Source organism: Dufourea novaeangliae, unplaced genomic scaffold (assembly GCF_001272555.1).
Source record: "Dufourea novaeangliae isolate 0120121106 unplaced genomic scaffold, ASM127255v1 scaffold168, whole genome shotgun sequence".
Lineage (NCBI taxonomy): Eukaryota > Metazoa > Arthropoda > Insecta > Hymenoptera > Halictidae > Dufourea > Dufourea novaeangliae.
Genome location: NW_015374062.1, coordinates 684,487 through 708,750, shown reverse-complemented (window position 1 = coordinate 708,750; position 24,264 = coordinate 684,487). Strand labels below are relative to the sequence as shown.

General features: G+C 36.6%; 1 protein-coding gene across 1 annotated transcript in view; it reads left to right on the top strand.

Moving 5' to 3' along the window:
* Positions 1 to 317: 317 nt before the first annotated feature.
* The window catches only part of LOC107190251 (insulin gene enhancer protein ISL-1), a 36,486-nt gene continuing 12,539 nt past the window's right edge, over positions 318 to 24,264 (top strand). Inside the window, exon 1 of the mRNA XM_015579026.1 lies at positions 318 to 530. Within this exon, the coding sequence (XP_015434512.1) occupies positions 392 to 530 (139 nt within the window). The 5' untranslated portion in view covers positions 318 to 391. The remainder of the gene's footprint in view (positions 531 to 24,264) is intronic.

Genomic DNA, 24,264 nt, shown 5'->3' with positions numbered 1-24,264 from the left:
TGAACCGTGGAAACGTAGGAGAAACAAGTTTGACGAACATTGAAAAAATTCCTTATCAAAATTCTTGACGAAGTATGTCGCACGTGGTTGAAAAATATGTATCTCGATCGAGGATTCGAGTCAGTGAGTAGTTTGAGATAATTTTTACAAATTTCGTATGACATTTCGTTGAGACTGAAAATAGTGACTGTTTTGTTAGTTTTGTAATTGTACTCGGTTCGGTTTTGTGGAACTTCGTTAAGGACTAAGGAAAAAAGTGTTGTTCTCAATCGAGATCACAGTTTCGTCGAATTATTAAGGAAAGGTAAGTACGACCGGCGGTCGTACTTGGCGCGAAGGCTTCAAAATTGCTCGAAAATCGTCGAAGGAGGTGCGAAGGGCTGGAAGAGCGATGGAAATCGGGGGTGCGGCAATGCAGAGGATGGGCACTGCCGGGGGGCCCGGGCCCCTTAGCCTTCAGGGCCCCCCAAGGTCAGTGAAAATCTCACCCGTTAACATACAGGACGAGTCTGGTGACCTCACTGCTCAAAGTACGTATAACACTCATTCATTCTTCCTAAATTTTTTGTTAAATAACTTTGCTTCAAGGGTCTTTGTGTACTGTTCACCGTGAAACAAAGACAAGGTGTGCAAAAAAGTCCGTGTCAAATTTGAAGGGCATGGCACACCAGTGCAAAAGCTTAATGTGTTGGTTCAATTGTTCAAAGTTGAGTTTACAAACCATTTTTTGAATAGTTTTTTTTGCACATCGTCACTGTTTTTATTCAACTGCGGATTTAATATATTTGCAGAGTATTCGATTGTGCAAAACATAATAAAACAGACATTTTGAGAACGTTTAATAACCTAATTAATTTATTTTCAATTTGATAAGACCAATGAGAAGAATATCAGCATTTGCTGATCATTCGATTTCGGTAATTTACCTTTGAAATTTCAATTTGTACGAACATCCGCAGTCCTGTTATTTTAATATTGTCAAAGAGCAATATTATACTTTTTTTAACAATCTTCAAACAAGTGAAAATAAACTAAAATTAGTACTGTGTACTAATAAATGGATATGACTTCCGTCACACGAACAGTAAATCGCGAGTTACTCCGCCGGCCGCGAAAAACTGCAATTTTCAACATTTTTAACCGTTTGTATCTCACAGCAACGTTAACAAATTTCGATAAAATTTTCAGTATGTACATAACTAACATAAATCTTCGAAATGTATTTATTAAATTTCCATTAAAGTCCCTGATAAAAAATTTGAAACAGCAACCTTTACTATTTTCGTCGCGATTCCAACCAAGTGCAACTTTTTCCAAATCTTTTTACACATCATGTAGTAAACCAATCTTTCTAACTTCACAAACAAAACTAAGATCACTTGGTCCAATTTAAAAAAAGTTGTTCTGTTTTAAAAGGCGTGCCAATGCTTACTTTACCCACTGTATGTGTAATCATTCACGGATGGTTTTCACAATTTTAAATGGAAGTGCACGTGATCGTGGATTAACACGAAACGAAAGTGATAAAAATTCTTGAAAAGATGTGAAAAATGATCGAAGACGCGAAAACGATCGCTCACGACGATCGACGTTTGCGTGTTTCACCGAAGCTCGTTGCAGTTCGATGACGCCTGGCGACGTCTCGTTTATCGGCGTATAATACCACGATGTTCGATCACCGCGAATCCATCAATTAGAACATTTTCCGGGAAGTTTTGGCGGGAACGCAAGCCGAGTATCGTCAAATCCGATTATTGCCATTTCACGAGAATCCACGTAAAGTATTTACCAACGCAATCCCAGACTAATAGCGTACTCAATGCGTTATACTTTTTCTTTTTAAAAATCCTAAAACATCCGTTTTTACAGGGTTTTACATTGGTACGCACCCTTAAGGGGTTATGCGCGCTAACAATAAGTAGAGTCTACAACAGATTTAACTGGGCAACGGAAGACGTCATCAGCTTCCGTTTGAAATATTCCAGCAACCTGTTACGGAATCGGTGCATATTCTCGTGTCCGATAAAAAGTCGACGAAATACGATTTGAAACGTAACAAACTGCCATCGACGACTGAAAGCGTTCATTGACAGTGGGTGCTGGCCCCCGTAAGTAGGTACATACATTCTCGAATCAGATAATTCGCTAACACGATCTCCCGTTGCCATAGAATATTCAGTAGCGTACAGCGATTCAACGATAACTTTCTATCGTCGAACGTTACACGACGTTACGAAGGATTAAATAGTGTAACACGTATTTTCCGTGTTCCACGGACGATCATGGATCCGACGCGTCGTTCGTGATCACGCCCGCGGAACACTAATATCCCACGTGTTTATCTCGCGTAATTATTACGTCGGTTTATGAATAAAGCAACGGTGCAAATCGGACCGTAATTTTTTCGCGCGATTTACGAGGCGAAAATCGCCGACTGGGCGTGAATAGACTGCATCACCGAGCGTAACGTGTCGATGTTTCAGAAAAACGGATTCTATTTCTGCACCGTTTTGATGTCGAGAAATATTGGGTCGATAGAAAAATTTGTGATCGCCACGAGTTTGTGGAAATAATAAATAATTATTTTAAGGTATTATGTGTTTTTCCAATAAGAATTATCAGAAAGGGAAACGTAAGGTAAATTTAGATATATCAATTATAGACGGTTTATTTACATTAGGTATGGAATTTTTGAAAATCTCAACAATTGAAGTACCTTGTTAAAATATTTTACTAATATTTACTCATATATTTGATTCACTGTGAACTCAATATCTTCATCACGCCTTCCACGAAAATTATAGTCAACGATCTTGTGGAATTCTCCTGAGGCATTCGAACAGATGTCAAACATCTATGCAATTTCTCAGTCACTTAATAAGCAATCGGCCTGTTGTATTGATAATATCTAGCGTAATAGCGATACAAGTCGCGATAAAACATAGCTGCATATCTTACTGCATTGTAAATAACGTTTCGTGAATGTCTGGTTTCAGTATTTCCCAAGTAAAATATGGTACTTCAAAGTTTGGCCTACTTCTTTCACGTAGATTTACTATTATCTCAATAATCGCTTGATAAGAAAGAACAAGGTTATTAAAGGCAAAATTAATTTCTCTGAAAGTAACATAAAAAAGGCCCTTAGAAAGTAGCTTTGAGGTATAGATGACATTAAATAAAATTCTTAAATACGTCTACTGTTTTCTTAGTTTCTCTGCAATATAAAGTTTAAACATTTAGTAACAACTTTATGTCTTCCAAATTTCCTGTTTCAAAATATGTATTAAAACATATGACATAACTTATTACATTTGTCTCACATCAATGTTACTGTATATTTACTGGAAAAAAATTACGTAAAAAAAACCGTAGAGGAGATTATTGCAGGCACTCTACCACTTTCCAGCATTTCGGAAAAACGTCCCTATCGAAATCGGACGAGGTAGCGAGAGCCGAATTCACTTGAGTTTATTTTTGATTGCACCCAAGGACCGATTCGGCGGTCGGCTATTCGGCAGTTAAGTAGAAACAAATGAAACGAATCTGAAGAATTCGAACTAAGACCGGGATCCTCGGTGCTGCTCTAAATAGTTTTTCGAAATCAAACGCGACCCCACCTTGTTTTCTTCTCCTCTGTCTCGCTCGATTTTAGCCAACCAATGAAAACAATCCTCCGTCTGAAGTCTCGATTATTCAACGCGGTCCGTTCAACCTTCTTGTTTCTTCGTTTCACCTGTAATTTTCTGAAAGTATTATTTCCACTTGTTAACACATGAGTTATACGTTGCACGAAAAAATCGAATAATTAGAGACAAAACTTATAGAATGATTTCTGTTTTATATTTATTTAAAAATATTTGGGACACATTTTTATAAAGAAAGTATAATTAATAAAGGGTTGTTTTTTGGAACTCGCTGTCGGTGAGTTCAACGCATGGTATGTAGCAAGAGTTCATGAACTAATGATTGAAAAGACATAATCACGTACTTTTTGTGTCGAGAGAAAATATATGAAAATAAATACTTACGGTGTATTCACATGTTTTTTGAAACATATAAATATGTATTAGTGTGAACATAAATCCAAAAGTCAACCCTTTCGGAGGTTCAAAATAGACATTCTTCTACTATAGTATTATAGTTGTTAGACGCGTATACTTTAATTGTCATGAAATTCGATCAGTTTTCTTATCGAAGTTCGTATAGCTTAAATATTTTCATAGCAAAGAACAGAAACTAATTCTAATAAATTCTAGTCGAATGATAAGTTTCTGTTTTCAGAATTTATAAAATGTAAAATGTTTCACTGATAAAATGTTACACTTATTTCACATTAAATTTCAGATGTTTAACAAAAATATGACAATGAAGAATATTTCAGGCAATATTTCTTATTAAAGAAGTTATCAAATTCTTTTTATAAACATTATTTATAATTTCTTATTTCATCGTTTTACAATCTGAAAAATGAATTTCATCTTTTCCAATATATCAAAAATGTGCCATTACCCTATATCAAATAACGTTTAATTTAGAAACATAATGATGGCAATGACCCTCATAACTTTCAAAAAATAAAATCAATAGAAGGAAACTGTCTGAAAAAGTGGAAAGTGCTGGATATAAATATCTCAGGCACTGTATGTACATTTACAGCATTTCAGCATATACGGCAATTTAATGATCCTGATCACGTACGATTGAAATCCTAAGAAACATCTTTCACATGTTTCGTTGGGAAAAGAAACTAAAAATCGAAAAGTTAGCATAAGAAACGATAGTACTTTTTTTGTTTAATATTCCTCGTTTCATTGAACGTTTAACTTTACCTTGTACAAAAAAAGCACTTGTATAGCTGTCAACCTTGGTTTTTTAAGCGCGCAATCGCGGGGAATAAAAACGTGAATAAAGAATGGATACGAGTCATCTTTAAAATAAGAAACTGTACAGTTTTAGAGATTGTGCATTATGTACAGACGAAACGTATTTCCTCGTTATAAAAACCCACTGTTAAATTTATCAGAAATACCCTGCAATAAATAATTTTACGTACAATGTCCAGATTTTGTCATGCATTTAAATAGTGACAGCTTTATTTGATAACATTTTAGCTCAGGATAAATAAATTGTCGATACCTAGACTATGAATGATTATGCACATTAAACTTTGTATTGATTTGTTTAGAAAAGCCTATAATATTGCAGAAAAATAATACCCAAAACATAATCATTATCGTGTTTTTAACTAACTCTGCGTGGTTAATTATATTAAGAAAAAAAAGATATAATACTTTTAACCAAGAGTCTCAAGAACGTTTGAAAAATTCCCGCTTTGGTGCATTCACGGTAGTGACAGGCTAGAGTAAAGAATGTTTTTTCCGATTGCCACCAGACAAAATGCAGCGTGCGTCGGTTTTAATTAACGGCTCATACATTTGCATGATTAGACCCTGAAAAATACGCGGTATCAGCATTCCCGTACACCAAAAGCAACCACGACATTAATGGTGGGATTCCTCTCTCTTTCTCTCTCCCTCTCTGCACACCGTTCACCGACGTATATAATTTTACCTAACGTCGGCTTTAAATATTTAAATATCTTTTCCCTACGTCTATTTCCATCTAACGTGAATTAAGCACCGCTTGAGCTTCAATAAAGGCAGAAACGCAAGAGGGAACCGTATTCGTATTGAACAATTAGACAGCTGACAGATTCTCCTAAAAAGTTTTTTGGGCCAAAAATTTATGTATGTATATAACATATGCACTTTCAAAGGTTAATCGTTCTTTCATTTTTACGGTTGCATCAAATGTTCAAATTTGAAAATATGCATTTTCTACAACATTAACAATAATATGTAAATGCTATTGAATTTTACTATATTTTTTATCTTGCTACATTTTACATGTCAGGGGACGCTATATGTAAATGTATAAAGATCTGCTAGATAGGCAGTACAATGACATTGTTCTACGTGTACGACGAGAGATATTGTTAACATTAATAATGAAATTTCCAGTGTCAGCGTAAGCATTACGATTGACTAGCATTTCAAGAAATATTTATTGACGCTATCTTATTCCTTGTTTCATATTCTTCACAAAAAAGAACTTGTGGCAATATGTAATTAGCATCGGCTAAAGCATATGCATATTTCGATAAACCGAGACTGACGTAGTACGTGCATGGTATTATAGAAATAATTTATGATTGCGATACGAAAATTATTTCCAGAGAAGGTCGTAGTCTGTATTCATGTTTCTCTTCATTAGTTCTAAAGAATTCTAAGCTTCAATCGTGGAAAACTGTATTTTAATATTTTCTACTTACAATTTCTTTTCGAAGTATATTTCATACTACATATGTAATTATATACTGTAAGTTCATGCATTAATATCTATGAAATAATATTTCGATTAATCTGAAATAATAACAAATTTCCTTTTCGACCTTTATATCATATTAATTAAAAGATCAAAGTTCGAAAACAAATTTCAATGTAACACTTTTTGTGAAGTTGGAAAATGTACTTCTTTAACACTGAAACTATCAAAGCAGTCAAAGTGACTGGTTCGTACTCTGATAAAAATGATAAAAATGTCATAACAGTGTATCATCTGAGATTCTTCGCAACATTTATTACAATACATAAGCAAAAAAGTTCGTTCATTTATCGTTCTGCGTGCTTTCAACCAGCTGTCAATTTTATTAATGCGATAGAAATAGATATTTTCGGTAATTCTAGCGTTAAGATTGTAGAATAAATTAACAGAAGTTGCAAGTATCACAATTTTTTCAATTATGGAACATTTACAATTAAGTTTTTCCTATAAAGTTTCCTTGCAATTAGTGGAACATATGCGTCGTAAACAGACAATTTTGAAATAATCATTCCAATGTAACATATGCAAAAGGAAGTTCGAAAAGTACTTTGGACAATTTGTAGTGCCTGAGGCTACGTAATACGTACATGCAAAGCTGCATGCTTTCTAGAACTCGCGTGAAATTATGTGCGATTATGATATACAATCGCAACGATAACGAAGTGCGTTGGTATTTCAGACACACGAATAGATGCGTGTATAATTAGTACGTCTATGTACACGATAAAACAAAAATAGAGGCACGTGAAGTGACCCTATAATGCAATGACATTATTGTTGTCGCGGTAAAAATAATTCATAAAGTATAGACGGACATCTACTTCAATGCTTACACTTGTCAATTTTACGACAATGATATCAGGAATTTAAAATGTCATGTTGCGTTCAACTTACGAAATAAACTATTATTTCTTGTGACAACTCATAAAATACGTGGTACCTTAAGCGAATTCGAGAAATTCCTCTTAATAACAATTAGAGTTCGGATTTTAATGTAAATTTAATAGTTTAAAATCAAATAAGATTTAATGTAAAGTAATATTTAGTTTATATCGTTGAACATTTTATCGGGTTAACAATTAAAATTATTTTTGCTTTCAGTGTCATCTGCACAGTTACGTATATTATAAACTTTCGTATAATATCATGAAATTCGTATATAGTTACGTAATTTTTTTAGTAATTAGTTATAGTTTTATATTTTTAAATTACTCCCAGATTTACATTGGTGTCAACATACTTTTGGTATATACAATTATTTAGGAGCGTCTGCTTGTCTGTTGAAATGAATTCTCTCGATACAGGCAGTCTGCCAAAACAGATTTTCAACTTGCTTTAATAGATCACATCGAGATACGATCACATGCAGTTTAATTTATTTTCCTCTGTGGCAAGCACGTTTTAATTTTCTGTGAAAAGAAATGTTTTCAAAATACTTTGAAATTAAAGAACAATCCAGGCTGAAACAATTCTTCACTCGAGGAAGTTAATAATACATATTCCTAAAAAATTCAATGCTTCTTTTGGAACATGCAAAAACTCCATTATTTATTTTAGGCAATTAACATCCGATAGAATAATTTTAAAAAGAAAAGAATTCAACGCCCCCTTTAACCAAAATCGAAATTTCGCGCTCGAATATCTCCGAAAGAGATTGTTATTAAAAAAACCTTATAACATTCAACTTTAAAAACTACTGGATCATGTAGTAGAGACCCTGGGAAATTACCCTGAATTTTTTTAGACTTTTTGAAAGCAGTAAAAATAACGGGGAGTTACGGAGGGTTAAAAAGAACATAATCTAGGAGGTCCTTTTTTAATATTTTGCAACAAAAGAATTTACTTTTTTTTTCACCTTGCCTACTGTTTGTAAACACTTCGTTCTGTGCATTGGAACACATCTAATGATATCTACTGATCACGATTCGTGGTTCACCCTGTACGCGACACAACAATCGTTCAAGGGAATACAAAAGTGACCGAATCCTCGAGCTGTTCTTCCAAACGTCTTCGCCGTAACAATCTCCGTCGTTTCGTGAAACGGGGGCGAAGGCATTGATTAACATTAAAAGCAAGGGCTCCTGCCCGGACGCTGATAGATGTCTACGTGCGCCGATAGAAAAAGGAGACCCGGGTCTAATTCAATTGCAGGCCGCCGTTCCGCAAACACTCATGATAATTCAATCAAGCTCACCCCATCGAGTTATACCCATTCCGCCCCTCGAGCCGGCCCCCGACCAAGAATCCCGTAGGAGCCACTACAGAGGGTGGAAACGGCTTATAATCTCCGTACGCGAACATCTGCACTCTAATCGGCTGATGATTTCCACCTAAACCTACGGCGGTCTCTCTCTCTCTCTAACCAGGCTAAGTGTCCCCTGGAAACATATATGACCCTTCGATCGGTAAATCATGCGGCTGTCTATGAAAATTTCTATCGTTCGTTCATTATTCGAAGTCGATGATTTTTTTTTCTTCTCTTTTGCGTCGCATTGACTGTTACACAGGTCACCAGCGACGAAGTTCAATCTGTATTAAGATGTTTTAAGGTAGGTACTTAGGTTTCAGAGCGAAGGGTTCCTTTTTTTATCGATGTTTAACATTTCGAGTGCTCTAACGAAGTTTGACTTGAACTTCGATTTTTAAAAACATCCTCAGTTTATAATATTTTTTTATTATTTTAATTTCTTTTCTGTAATTTCAACTATTCTACCTGAAAGTACAAATATGAATATTTAAATGTTACTTCTGCAAGTTTTTTTCGAAAAGTCTATAATTTAGGAGATATTTTGAGTTTTATATCACTTGGGGGTCACTTGTCCTCCATGTACACTTCTAAGAACTTTTAGGATGTGTGCACTCGAAATGTTTAAAGTCACGTCCACCTTTGTACGTTATGATTAGTAACCAGGTTACATTATCGAGTTGTAGTTATCTTATATAGTACATGATGTGGTTAGAATTTTACTTTTTTGAATTTCTTTGTTAGTTTCACGAAAATAAATGGTCGTTTGGACAATTTAGGGTCACAATTTTTCCTGGAATAAACGTGAAATATTCAGATTCAACGTAAATCGCTATTGCGAAGCCTTAACCCTTTACAGTCGAAATCTTCTCAAGTGCTTGAAACGTACAAAAAGAATATTGATCATGACGTATCGTAGCCGATGACGAGATTCCTGTCACTTATCGGCCAGTTAGTCAGTTCGACGGCCTGATAACAGCGATGTTATCGGGCCACCGATATTGGAAACACTTTATTCCTACGGAGCGGTGCGCCTTTGATCTGTGGAAAACACAGATTTATTTTTGGTTTTGGTAATACGCGAAGGATGTCTCCGATCGCTGATAACTCTGTGTACCATATGATTACGCATTACGAATCGGAGAATGTCGTTTCTTCTCCAAACCATGGTCCGATTGTGTGAACAAAACACTCAATTTCACTGCTTCACTATCGATCATCCGATTCGGATTTCCGTCGAAGTATTGTTTCGTAAACTTCGATGTTTCGAGGTAACGTTGCGATATTTACCGTATTTATCATTAAAGTTTAATTGTAACGCTATTCTAATGTTAATGTTTTTATGTTAGTAAATAAAAATTTTATTAGTATAATTATGTACATGCATAAAACTTCTTCTACGGATAAATGAATTCTTGAAAAATGACATTGCAGTTCAGTCAAACTATATTCATGCGTGTCTTTTAGTGTATTTTATTGAATAAATATTATATCAAATGGTTTGGACAATCGAATGCTCCACATTTTTTTGACATTGCTCGTCGTCGATTTGTCGACACTGTTATTTTTCTACTAACTTCATTAGATTTTTATCGTTTCGAACTTTCGTAATCATTTCAATCGATTAGTCATACCAGAGGTTCCTGTTTCGAACATAAAACTTTGACGAGAATAACCATATGTTAGAAAAACCCACTTGCTTCAATCGAAACACAAAATTGTTGATAATTTTGAAAATACTAATTTTTCAACCCACGTTTATTAGGATACTTTTTTCCTTCATTTGGCGAGTACAAGCTACCCTTGAAGTTTAATACCTCTGTTTTTACCACCCTATTTAGAAAAAGGTTTAGGTTCAGGTTAAGAATAAACTCGAAACCTTGTTGAATCAGATCAAAGTTTAGTCTTCTGTTATATTTCACAGAGCCCCATAACCTATGACTGCCTAAAATCCTCAGTCTAGTCATAACATATTCATTCGTTCTAACATTCTGATTGAATAACAAAAACGGTTCCCTGCAGCATTCGTTAATTACACACAGTACTTTCATTCATGACCTACTGGCTGATTTAAATATTTCTCTGTCCCAGCAAGCCTCGAAGAGAACAGTTAAATACTTCTGAATGAATACCAGAGGTGTAAAGCAAAATTTCGGGCCCGATGCGATGCTTGAATCGGTCTTCTCAGGCCTAAGAATGGTCTACGGGCCGGGCGACGCGACGTTGTGAAACGGAAGGACAGTGGTCCGCGCTCGTTAAACCGAACTAATGATGGGACCATATCGATTCCGTGTCGTAAACCCCCGGTGTGAGCCTGGCGCCGGCGTTAGGGCCCCGGAAAGCTCGGTTTACAATCGTCGTGCAAAGACGGTCGTGACTGACGGGGGAGCCTCTAGTGGAGCCTTCTGGGCACCGTTCTCCCAAAACCGACCAAATGCCACCCCCCCCTCCCCCTCCACCGCTCCTTCGATAACCGTAAGCTGTAAAACCGTGTCGGAAATACCGGTCGATGAGCCATCGTCCAAGGTCTGCTTCTTGTCAGCGACGCTAATTTCGTAGGAGAATTAGGAAGCCAGGCCCTTATTCGACGGGGACTCTACTATGTAATAACACGTGGGACCCGATGCAACGGACGTGAATGTCATTCGATATCGGTGTCGCGCGTGTACTGCGGTAATTTGTTGGCCATTGGACCCAACACGAACACGATGGCGGATTCGGAAAATTTTGCACCGTCGCCGGTGGAAGGATCGAGCAAGCTTCGTCGGCACGACGATCGTTATTTGCTTGTCGAGGGTTTTCTTGGAAAGTTATATCCCCTCGAGTGTTTCTGCAACTTTTGTAATTAAAGAAAGTAATGGCGGTGTCGTGCCGAGGTCCAACAGTTTGGTTCGAGGGTTACGTCTTGCAAGAATGTTCATTGTAGATACGTGGAATAAGGTAGGCCCCTTTTTTGCTTTCGAATTAGTAGCTGTACGATTTTTCTTTGTCGTATATGATATTGGAGTGGTAATATGTAATGAACAATGTGGTTGGTATCTCCGATTTTTTTTGGACTTTAATATTTTGAAAGGGGCTATCCAAGTAGGTAACGTATTATTTTAAAAATGGCCTAAACAATTAGAATTGTTAAAGTAACAGAAATGTTTGAGTTCATTCGAAACAAGCACAGAATTTTACGGAATATTGTATTGCACTTATTGATACACCTAATATAAAAAATGGAATAATTATTGCAATTCAATATTTTCTTACCCCAAAAAATTTTATTGGCAACTGAATTACACGTATAATTGTTTTATATACGATTCTCCTGTAATATACACCACTTAAAGACGAAAAGAAACTAAATGTATGATTGAACGAGTGGTTAGAAATGAATAAAGAAGGGAATTTTCGTTTGATAAAATATTCCAATAAAAGTTACAGTGACTAATGCCGAATGCATGTAACTAATGAATTATAGAAAGTTGCTAGTAAAGTTATACTCGATTATCCGCAACACTTTGTTGCAAAGTTATTTTCTACATGAAACTTCGCAGTGGCATGCATTTATGGTCCACCACGTTCTTGAGCTACGGATCGGTGCCGTTAGTGTCGAATTATAGCCTAAAGGAACTTTCGAAGGACCATAATTTTGTTATTACAAACGTGCTTTAAACCTTTCGTAAAATTAAAACCACTTAAACATTTTCATTTTATGAGCCATATATCTGAGAAATGTTGTCATTAAAATATAATCTTGCGTGAACGATAACGATACACTATTAAATACAAAGATATACGTTTAATAAATACTTATGATTTATATTTATTTAGAAATAGATAGGACATAATGTTGCACAGAACGATTTTTCAAGCGTTCATCTACGAATAGATAGAAAACATTACATAGCTGATGCAGAGAAGCGTAACTACTCGACAAAATAACAGTTTGACAATATCGAAAATAGTTTAGTGTTGATCGAAAAAAAATTTTAAATTCGTATTCTGACACAAATGTATCGATCGTATTGTATTTGACTTGTAAAGTATACATAATTTAGTTACATGAATTCAGCAATCATAATGATATTCCTAAAATTTGTTTATTACAATAAAAATTTAAATTGAGAATACATAAATGTTAAAAAAGAATGAAAGAACAAAGAACAAAAGATTTTTCATTCTGTTTAACAAGTCCATTGTTATGTATTATTAAAGTCAGGACATGGAAGACAGAAGTGGGGATAAATTACAGTCGGAACAAGAAACGATTAGGTTCGGTTTGAACGAAAAGATTCGCGTAGGTCCACCCACGTCGCGCTTATAAATGTTGAACGGAAAATTTGTACCGCTGCACCGCGCTGTTCGTGTGGCCTTATTTCACAGCGGAGAGAGGCGAACGGAACAAGCGAAATAAGTTCCGTAAAAATTTACGAACCCTCGAGGCGTCATGTATTCCCGTTTCGATCGACTTGTTCGAAAATGTTTGACTCGATCGCGACGACTTTGCTCTGAATGCCGACTCTTCTAGAATGTTTTATTTCATTGGAAGATTTGTAAAGATATTTAAGAACTGTTGGCCATTTGTCTTCTGTAACTGACTTGTCTATAGTAATGAATCGTAAAAATTGGAAGGAAATTTGTGAATATCTGTTTTTGTTAAAATCATGCGAAACAGTTGGTAATTTCTGATGTATCCGTATTAAAGTGAAATAACTAAAGATTGAGTTTTGCAATTGTTCTTTTTAGAGTAATAAAATAAGTAAACAGAATCGTTGCCTCTTAAAAAAATTTCAACACCTGCCAGCAAGCCACAATCCAGATAGCACCTGACGCCTTGAAGACGCCCATTTTACGGCTATTTTAGGCCTAAGGCGCCTTTAAGCCGTCATGAAGGCGTTATGTGGTATCTGGGAACTGACAGCGGGAATTCAGCTAGAGTCACTTTTTCGGAAATGGTTCCCAAAGCCCAAATCCAAACGATATCAATGCGGTTTCTCGAACAAATCAACGCACAACCTTCCCGAACCAATGTAACCGGCGAATAATTTTGCCGATTTGTCGCGTCAATGTATATAAATACGGCGTTCCGTGGCGCGACCTTTCCGCGATCGGGCAGGGCGGAGACGAGCTGATATTCGAGGAACCGAGAGTCCTCGGAGTCTCACGAATTAGAACCTGCTCTTGGGCGACACCGGGGCGCCGGGTGGACGCAAAGGAATGCCAGCCGGGACTGATAAAAGCCACGGGCAACACCTACATAAATTTCGGCCGGGGATATCTAAGGACGACCTTTCGTTCATTTAAGCATACATCCTAAATTTAGTGCTGGCCACGGTGCTGTATCGGCCTCCACGGATACGGGAGGCGCCTGGCTTTGCGTGTAGCAGCCAGTCGGCCTGCGTCGCGACGCCGGCTCTCTCATTCGGGGTACACCTTATCGTGTGCCTTGGCTTATTATCCGGGAGGACTGTTTGAAACGGGTTGCGCGTTCCTCGAAGAGGGTACGACGAGAACTGTGTATAGTCTACGGGGGTTGCTATGTCCAAAAACTCACAAAATAGGAAGTTATTATGGAAGAATAATGATTGTGTGAGTGTTTCTGTGATTAATTGCGCAATGCTTAGAGATAAAATTTTCATATTTTGGTAATGTGAAAGAGATATCGGTTTATGAATATATTTGCATATCCGCACGGGGCTACAACAATGCAACAAACTTGTGATGGTATAAATTCCGATTTCTGAAGATTTAAAATACAAATTCCACCGTGGTTACCTTCTATAGATCAACTTTAATAGTGCAGACCGAAAGAATTGACTTAATAATTACAGTAATAGCGTCGTTCAATAGGAAAAAATTTGTATTTCTGATTAGAACGGGAAAGTTTTCCTAAAGAAAAAATAATAAAATTACAATTATAATTTTTTATTTTTCATTGTCCCTAAAACCATCGTAATTATTATGTCAACATTCTACGTATACAGCATAAAGAGATAAAATGAATGTTTTTGACTAAATATTTTACTTTTTATTTTTAACTCGTACGTGAAAAAATTGCCGCATGGTCTGTAAAAGGTTGGCCACCACTGACCTAGACATTGGATATTTTTGCAAATTAACATTTTTACCAAAACCATACAAAGGCATACCCGTGGTTCCGGATAAAAGCTGAAAGAATTCCACAGTCGACCATCTGTGACCCCCGTTCACAAAGCTCAGAAACGAATACGCGGGCTTATAAATGATATCCAAAGAACGCATTTTACGTCCACACGAGCGCGAGCGGACACGGTATCCGCGGCCAGGCTTCAAGGTACCCGGAGCCCCGGACTCGCAACTTGTAAGGTGCATTCCCGATCCAGCTAAGAAACCGGCCGGGGCTACACAAAAAAAGGGAAATAATTAGCGGAGGTGTTAATGAAATACCAAACGAACGCCGTGGGACACCGGGTCGGCGCCTCTGAACTGCCAACCAGACATCCCCGACACAGTCCACGGCGCCGTTTTCCTTTCCTCGTCCTTCTGTAACGCTGCAACCGCTACTCTAACATATCTCCTTGTCCTCCAGACGGCCCTTGCCCACCCTTCCTCCGCGTTTCCGTTTTGCCCCGGTCTCGCGTCTTATCCGACACTTTTAAACCGCTCTCTGAATTCCTCGACTTTTCGTGAAACGCCGCCGAGAAAATCTCCTCGTCTTGCATATGCTGCTGGGATCAATCGCGCATCGTTATCCGACAAGTTACCCGGATGTTCAATTGTTTTCGAAGAAATAATGCTTGGAAGTTACAGGACTCGACATCTGGGGAAATAAATTATGCGTCACTCGCCTGGAAAATTCTTCTGGAATAACTTGATTACAATTAGTAATTATATATTGTTTTTGTGGTTTATTTAAGTATCCAAGGCTACCCACTCTTCCCCTACGTAAGTGAAACATTATGTATCACTGAATTTTTTCGCGTATCTCAGCTTAAATAACATGAAAAAAAAGCAATCGTAACGTAGTAAATTATGTAACTCATTTTTCTTTACTATAAAACGATTCGATACGACACTATTTTCCAATACGTAGTATACATACCTGTACAAGTACAAACGAAAGATTTTCTTATTAATTGCGCGGGTTCGCGAGACATCAGCAGGAAGATATGTAAATTATGATACTCGATATTCGGTTTCCGACCTGCTAATCAAACATTCTTAATCTTACCTGTTTCTTTTCCCTTCGCTCTTTTACAGCAACACGCTACCCTAAGAACCTTACCTCTTCCTTTTTCCCATCCCGTATCTTCCTTGGCTCCTCTCTTGTCACGTCCTCTTACTCTATTTATGTCCATTTTTATTTTTATGCCCCTCTTCTCCGTCTTATCTACCTGCTCTAAATTCAGGATTTTTTTATGTGGCTCCCATCGTCCTACCGTCAAGGGTTATCCGTCGTTTTACATGAATACGCGGTTCTCGGAAGTGCGGATTATAAAACTGAATGCGTCTCAATCGTGTCTGGCGTGTTCAATCTATTCGCAGCGGAGAATGAGGGCCTCCCAAAAACTTTCGGCTACCGTAAATAATAAATGTCTATACCGTTTTTATATTGATTATATCCGGTTTATCGGAATACACGGTCATTTTACTATATTAACGATAAAATGAAAAACTCGAAGCAAAGTGTAATGAGAAATTATTGGAGAAATAAAGTTATTATTTTACAGATTAATTTTAAAGTTCACAGTTCCTACAATATTAATAATCAACCTATGAGATATGAAACGATAGAATTTTTCGAAAAACTTTTAATAAAATGGTTTCAATGTGAGTAGTGATCCTAAAATGAAGAAATACACTTCAAATATCTTACATATATTGATCTTATAATTTTCAAAATAATTTGAAAAATCTGCCGAAGAAGAATGAAATAAAGATTTACACACTGTCTATGAAATGGATCGAGTAGAAGTACTTACATATTCTAGAAATGCATAAATTGATAAATGATACTACAACGACCTAAATATAGAAACGAAGATGTGTCCATTCATTTTAAAAACTGTCTCTCAAACTCTGATGTCTGCGAGTACACGATGAAAGTAAGGTTACATCAACTTTCACTAATGAATCACTGTTATAGAAGCAGCGTTAGCAGCCAATAAAGTTTAATTTACACGTTGATCTATCATCCCATAGGTGACCTTGTACAGCAACGAATAATTGTACAAAAATAAAATTTTATTGGGGTCAGATTACATTAAAAATGTACAAATTTCGTAGGTGATGAAAGCAGAATACCTTTCTGATCAATTACTTATGACTTTAAGATTCTAAACTCAATTATTCTGTTCATTTTTTTCGTTCAATTTAATGATTACTCGTGAAAACACCGAACTTAATTGTCAAGTATGGACAAACTTAGAAATTTCTATCATGTAGAATTAGTTTACCAGGCTATTTAATTCTATGAACGAAGAGAAAAAAGCAACGATAAGAGTTTGAGTACACTACAGTCACAGTCTTTTCATTTAATCAAGAATGTCTTTACCTTTCAAAAATAATTAATGTTATTTTATTGAATAATGTGATGTTTTTTTTATTATTTATAACGCAGAATAAAGACTAATAAACTTTACTGTGAGATATTCATTTTAATATAAGAGAGATAACTGTTAAAATTAGAAATTAAAGGTAAAAATACTTATTACAAATGACCAATTTTAAGGAAATTTGTGAAATAGTATACATATACATTGAAGGTTGATCAAAAGTCGACATTTACAATTTATCGAAGAGTGCTTAGGAGTTATTGCAAAATTTTAATTTCTCTTATTCTTCTGTGTCTTGATCTTTACAACGAATCAAACATACGACGAATCAAAGAAAGCAAGAGCAATACTTTGCTAGTCTTTTTGCAGAAATGTATTTGCTTCTAAAGATGTTTTCTTCCATATTTGTTATCTACAGTCTCCATTTCCCAAATCTGACAAATTTATTTACGCAAAAGATTAATTTGAATGATTAGTAATTTAGATTTTATTTATGTGTACGTTACATAAGCGACACACGCAACGTTCCAATTTCTCTCGGACTTCTGTGATATATAAATCAGCAGTAGAAGAAATCAATGTTTTATGTAGATGTAGCTGTATGCATTATTCATGATTTCCAGAAATCGTAGAACGTCGCGGCCTGGCAACGCGAAATTTTATTAAATGTTCGCCATTACCGCGTGTATCGTAAACCTGTTTGAACTGCCATTTTTCCTATGCACTTCGCGCTGCGTTTAATAATCGATAAACCATTTACGTTATTAACGAGCCAACCGATAAGATTCTACAAACACGCCGTTGTTCTTTACATTTCCGCGGAACGTCGCAAAATATGTTCTGTAATTTATTATTAATGCCACGCTGTCACCGCTAAAGTAATGCAATTACGATTTCGAAGAAATATCTGTATAGAATATTTTGACACGATCAATTATCAATCGTAAATGAAGAAAATAATAGGTACTTATTAATTTCATTTAAACTCATCGAAATTAACCATTTCTGCTCGTATAATTCCATTTGGAATCATTGGCATGTGTACTTAGCGTTTGTAATTCATACTATCGGCCTGAAGATTCCATGTGGAGTAATTAATTAATTATGTGTATAACCGCAGGCCCTTTAATTGCGTTGTTGAGGATCAATGAATTCTCGTCATTGTCGTGCACAACGGAGATTTTTTTATTTATTAGGTGTATCAATAAGTAATCCACTATATTTTATGTTATAAAACGGTATGTATTTTAAATTGGAAATATTATACTAATACTAATACGCGTATATATAATCTTACGCTGTTTTACGATGTCGAGAATGTCTTTTTGGACTACAAACTTATTTTAACTGGTAAAAAAATAAATGAAAATATAACAAACACTGTATTTTACATTGTAATAATTACACTAATAAGATGATTAACATTTTTTTAATATACATATAACATACATATATTCTGCATATACTTTGCATATATTTAACATACATTTAACATATTTTTAGATATACCATACTTCATAAATATTCTTATTCTAATTGGTAATTTCGTGCGTTAGTAAAAATTGAAGTTATTTTTGTAGTGTTTGTTAGCATATTATATAAAATAGTTGTTTCAAAGTTTATTATTATCGAGAAGATATTATTTTTTACACGATGCTTTCTCATTTAACAATTTAATCAACGCCAATATTGCCTAATTATTGTTTTCTTAGGTCGACCACACTTCAATATATTTTTTTAAATGACCTCGTTGAACAAATTATTTTTGTTAGAACATACTCTCTGTTTCGGTATTCCACATATCGAAAAACTATAGACATTGACGTTGCATTTAAGCCGTTTATGATTTCTTGTTTTAACATTCTAGTAAACATTTGCCCCGTGTCATCCTAGAATCGATAAAATAACAATATAATATAATGTCCTCCTGAAACTCACGTTTCAGATTACAATTTCAGATCGTAAATGAAACATCCGAATACTAAATTAGACAAATCCTATTTTATATTTCGTAATACATACGCACAACTTTCGTAAAAACACCGTGACAACAACCAAAACAAAAAACGTCTATAGGTATTCGTCCGAATTCATTTGTCCTCTGCTCTGGTTTGTTTCCCAACCACAGATATTAATCCAATCTTAAACAACCAAAACTCCGGGGCTCCCGGGGAATCGAAATTTTGTTGTAAATAAAATAAATAAAATATGCAAAACTGAATAGTGCAGCAAACATTTGGCGTAACTCTGCCGTTGAATTCGTCACCGCGAACAAACATCATAAATCCGAACGTGTTCCATAGTTATAAGAGGCAGAGTGGGACTCGGGTGAACGCATCGGTGGAGATCGGTGCATCGGTGTATCGGTGCAGAGGCCAGCACTCGAAGATACGAGGTGGTTGTCGTCTCTGGGAGCTAATGGGACGCCGCCGACACTCTCCTCTCCCTCGAAATCTCCTTTGATCCTGGCCGAACTTGCCCTTGCCTCTGCCTTCGCGACTCCTGTCCTCCTTCGGCCTTCCCCTCGTCCCCTCCTTGTTCCCGATTCCACGTCTTGACCTTATCCGCAGCCTCCTCGGGGATCTTCATGGTGGTCGCGGGTCTCATGTGTGTTTGGTCTTGTAGGGAGACGATCCCGGTAGAAAATGATCAATTTTTGCGTCGTCTGGAAGCCGGATCATTTGTCAAGTTACTTTGTACTTTGTGCCGTTATCGTGGGCCCTCGGGGATATCGCGATAATTATTAGTTTTGTTGCCGATTTTTTGGACCGGTTGAAAAATGTAACGGGCTCATGATTAATTTTGATTTTTTTTTTTTAAGACGGTTGTTTGAAGGTTTTGCAGGTGAAAATTTGAAAATCCAACGACTGTTCTGATCGTTTCATTTTGCTTCTGGGGTATTCGAGGGATGTTGTGTACTTGATGCTTGTGAGGTAGTCAAGAAACTGTTTTATTATTACGATACATCTTGGATTACATCGAATTCAGAGAATTTATTTACTTATTAATAGATTGCAATAGACGTACATTATTCGTTTTCTTTGAGTCAAACTGAAATACTAGTTAGCTGATATTGATATTTAACTTTTAGAGTAAGTGTACAATTGCGATAAGTACACGAATTCCTTTTGCTTCTGGGGATTTATTGATGATAAAGTAATTTTGGAAACTGCAGACATCGAGAAAATCATAGGGCAAGGGGTTAAAGGGATTATCATTAGAATAAATTGGAGCCCAGATTCATTCTTTACTCCCCTGATTTTGATCCAGGTCAAATTCTCAGCCGTCTCAACACGTGCGCTCGCCTCTTCTCCCGCTCCTCTTTACATTCTCCTTAAATCTTATCTGTGCACAGTTGAGACCTTCCAGGGTGGCCGTAAATCTCAACCCTTTTCCATGCGCATTTACATCTGGCTGTACGCGCGGGGGACGAAAGCAAAAAGAAGGAAAGCTCATCTGTAAACTTATCCGTGCTATCGTGTACACGCTGTGGATGTTCTTCTTATTTTCCAACCGGTTGGGAAACGTTTCAGGGGTCCCGTGTATTTTTTACCGGTTTTCGAGGTAAAATTTCGAGAAGTCGGAAGCCGACCCAGGACACCTCGACGCGTCCCTTCTCCGCGTAAAAAGTTATAACATCGCGGCGAATCGCTTTCTACGTGTTAATCGGTCCACTTTCTTTCTCACCGATATGTATAACAGTACCAGACAAATGAAATTCGGGCACAGACGTCTTTTTTTTGTTTGTTGTTATTGCGACGATAACGAAAGTTCCGCTCTGCGGTGTGACACATATTAGTACTGTGGATGTTTATGCAAATATAGACATTCGTGGGAAAATATAACGAAACTGAAACTGAAAAAATGTTGGTTCACTCTAGAAAGGCATCTGTCAATTTACTTAAAAAAAAAATAAAAACTTCGCTAAATTTACAAAGGAACATCCTCAGAACGAACAATTTTTTTCATTCAAACTAGCATGAATTTGTGGAAAATTAAAAATTATTGAACACGCATTTTGTTTTGTTTTGGCGAAAAGAACGGTTTGAAAGGGTGATACAGCCACTCAAAATTCGCCTCTCGAAACATACGAGTACTCTTTACGATTACGTATAAACCAATTGTAAAAATATCTAATATTTATGATTATTGAACTTTGAACCTACTACATTTATGATAAATACAAGCGTGTAAAATGTAAAACAAAAAATTCAATAAGTATTAAACCGAATTATATTTCATTTCAACTTATTGTACTAGATACTTGGTACGAATGATCAAGTAAATTTTTCTCGGATTCTGACTTTCATAATATAATTTATGAAAACAGGAATTTCTATAAAGATTTGAAATTTGTTAATAATTGATAGTAATTATACATTCAAATTTATACGATACAAGAGTGAAGAATAATGCTTCGTGAAACTTTACGTGCATAGAAGGTTCTGTTAATCCAGGCGCGAACTCATATAATTATAGTACTTGAACCAGTTATTATAAGAAAGGGGTCACATCGTAATACTGCAAGTACGGTTTTTATCGTGCATACCGGTGCATGACGGATAGCACATTGTGCTTCTACTTATCGAACGATAATGTAAATTACAGTATAGTCAGCCTCGTCAGCACGGGAACGTTGACGAACTCTAGTAGATTAATATATATACAGTACCGTCCAAAAGTCTGTGGCTGTAAGGAAACGCACCGCATGTTTCAATTTCAAAAAATTTGAGTTTGTGCATGAATCGAGCTGTAGAATATAGGATTTATATATTCGTCAGAAAAAAAATGAACAAATAGAAATTTTGTATGTTCCAAAAATTCACCGAAATCCAATATTCTATTCATACTCATTAGACAAAATAACGTAAGTCCACAAAATTTTGAGAATACTATGCAAGTATACTATAATATTATGCAAACTGAAGGAAATATATAAAAGAATGCTAATAAGAAGAATTGGTGTTCAGAACTTTAAACGGACAATATTTCGAAAGTGAAAACATAGAAAACATAGAATATAAAAGCCAAACAATTTGAATTTTTAATAAAATAATGCTTTCTTTATAGTGGTTTGCGCATTCGTAAGCGTTTGATATGCGTAACATACACGCTAAAATGATTACAAACACTATAATATCAGTAATTAAAAATCAGTCCTGAATTGTTTCAAAATTCATTGTGAAAATAAGTTGAGACCTAATAAAAAAATGTATACGTTCATTATTTGGATCACGTACCAGAAAAACGATTTATGCAGTTCGTAGTTATAACTACGACCGTAACTATATGCATACGTTCATTGGTACGACCACAACCACGCTTACATAATAGTTTAAGATTTAAATATAGCGCCTAAATTCACGGGCTGGTCTCTCCTTACATAAATCTCTAAATAATCTTCATTACCGCTCGCATTTCATTGCTGGCGTTTATTGGTCTCTTTAATAAACCTCTAAGGGATCCGAACATATTTCAAGTGTACTGTATATATATGTATTGCGAAACAGATTTCGGAACGGAACTATCGTCGAGGAGATAGGCGGTCTGACGGCCACTGGCGAAGTTTTTTATATTACATTGCGTCCTACGATTTACGCTGACCATGTAGTTCTGCTCCTTTCAACTATGTTTACGAATGACTTTTATTACTTACTCGTGCACTGTACCAAATATTAGGTTGGTGTAAAATGTTGTACAGTGGCGATTATAAGAGAATTTTGAAGAAGAATACCTATGGTAATTATTAAAAAGGTATGCATTATGTGAGCCCAAGATACTTTGTCGTCTTTATATACACAGATGAACTTATATTTGCGCCATTGTGGTTATACTGAATATCATTGTTTGAGGTTAAAATTAAATCTACTCTAGTCTATGAAGATGGTGCAATCATCTGCTCAAACAACAGAGTGATCCTGTTTGTCATGACTAGGTGAGAAAATCCTTGCTCTTACCACAAATTAAAATTCAAAATTGCTTTCTATAACAAATTCGGCAACTTTACTACACATAAAAAAAAGACGAACTATCAATGTGCATATTGACATTATATGTCAACTGTGATTATCGTCAAACATCATCCGCTTCTTTGAAGTAAAGAAAATATAATGTACACCCACGAGCAAACTTGACTTTCGCTAGGGGAAAAATCGTCGTAGGGATGAGGACGTCCTACCACTTGATATCCGGGAATTCCTGAAATTTATGCCAAATTAACGTTCGATTTAACATTTATATCAGTACTTGAAATAAATTTACCAATTGGTAGGAGGCCTTTCTCTTACGCTACTTTCTCCCCCATCGGAAGCCGAGTTTGCTCGCGAGGGTACACACATATTTCCCCGTAAATCGGATGAAATGTTACCAAAAACGTGAGTCATCTCATACGCAGCAATATTTTCAAAAAAAAAACCCACAAAACTCTATCTATTCCTTGCTGTCCTTTTATTGTTTTTATACCGCGAAGGACAAGCACTCGAAGGCAGCCCCGGGCACGACAAAGAAAAACCTCACGGGCGACGATATGTATACCAAAATAAAATATCAAGATCGACCAAGGAATAATGTTCCGAATGAAAGGCGAATCGGTCGGAATGAAATAACCGAATAAAAAGGCAGGCGCGGTCGCGCATCGTGGAACAATATTGCGACAGCCCGTCAGATTTAGAGCCAGCCAGAAAGGACGGACGCCCGCGGATGGTGTACCGAAATTTATCGAACATCTCCGCCCGGTTCGCCGATAAGGCGTCAGGGGGTTCCCCTCGGCTCTCGTCGGGAGCGGGGCGCGCGCGTCGGTTGCAAAAGAGACGCAAAGAATCTCTGGTGCGCCGACTCGATCGTTTCCAAGCCGCTGGGAATCTGGGCGGAGTTTCGAGCTACCGGAGCTGAACCGTGCACCGCCCAGTTTCGTCTCCTGTTCGTCCTTCTGCGTTCGCACGGTGCCCCTCTACCGATCTTCCCACCCTTGTCAGGATTTCTTTCACGGCGCATTTGTGCCGCGCAAACGCGCCTCGATGCCCGGCTATAATTTCGGAATGATGCGGCCCGACAGTGGGGCAGCCACCGCTGGGCAGAGTCGCGGTTACATCGATGTTCACCGGCTTCTGACGA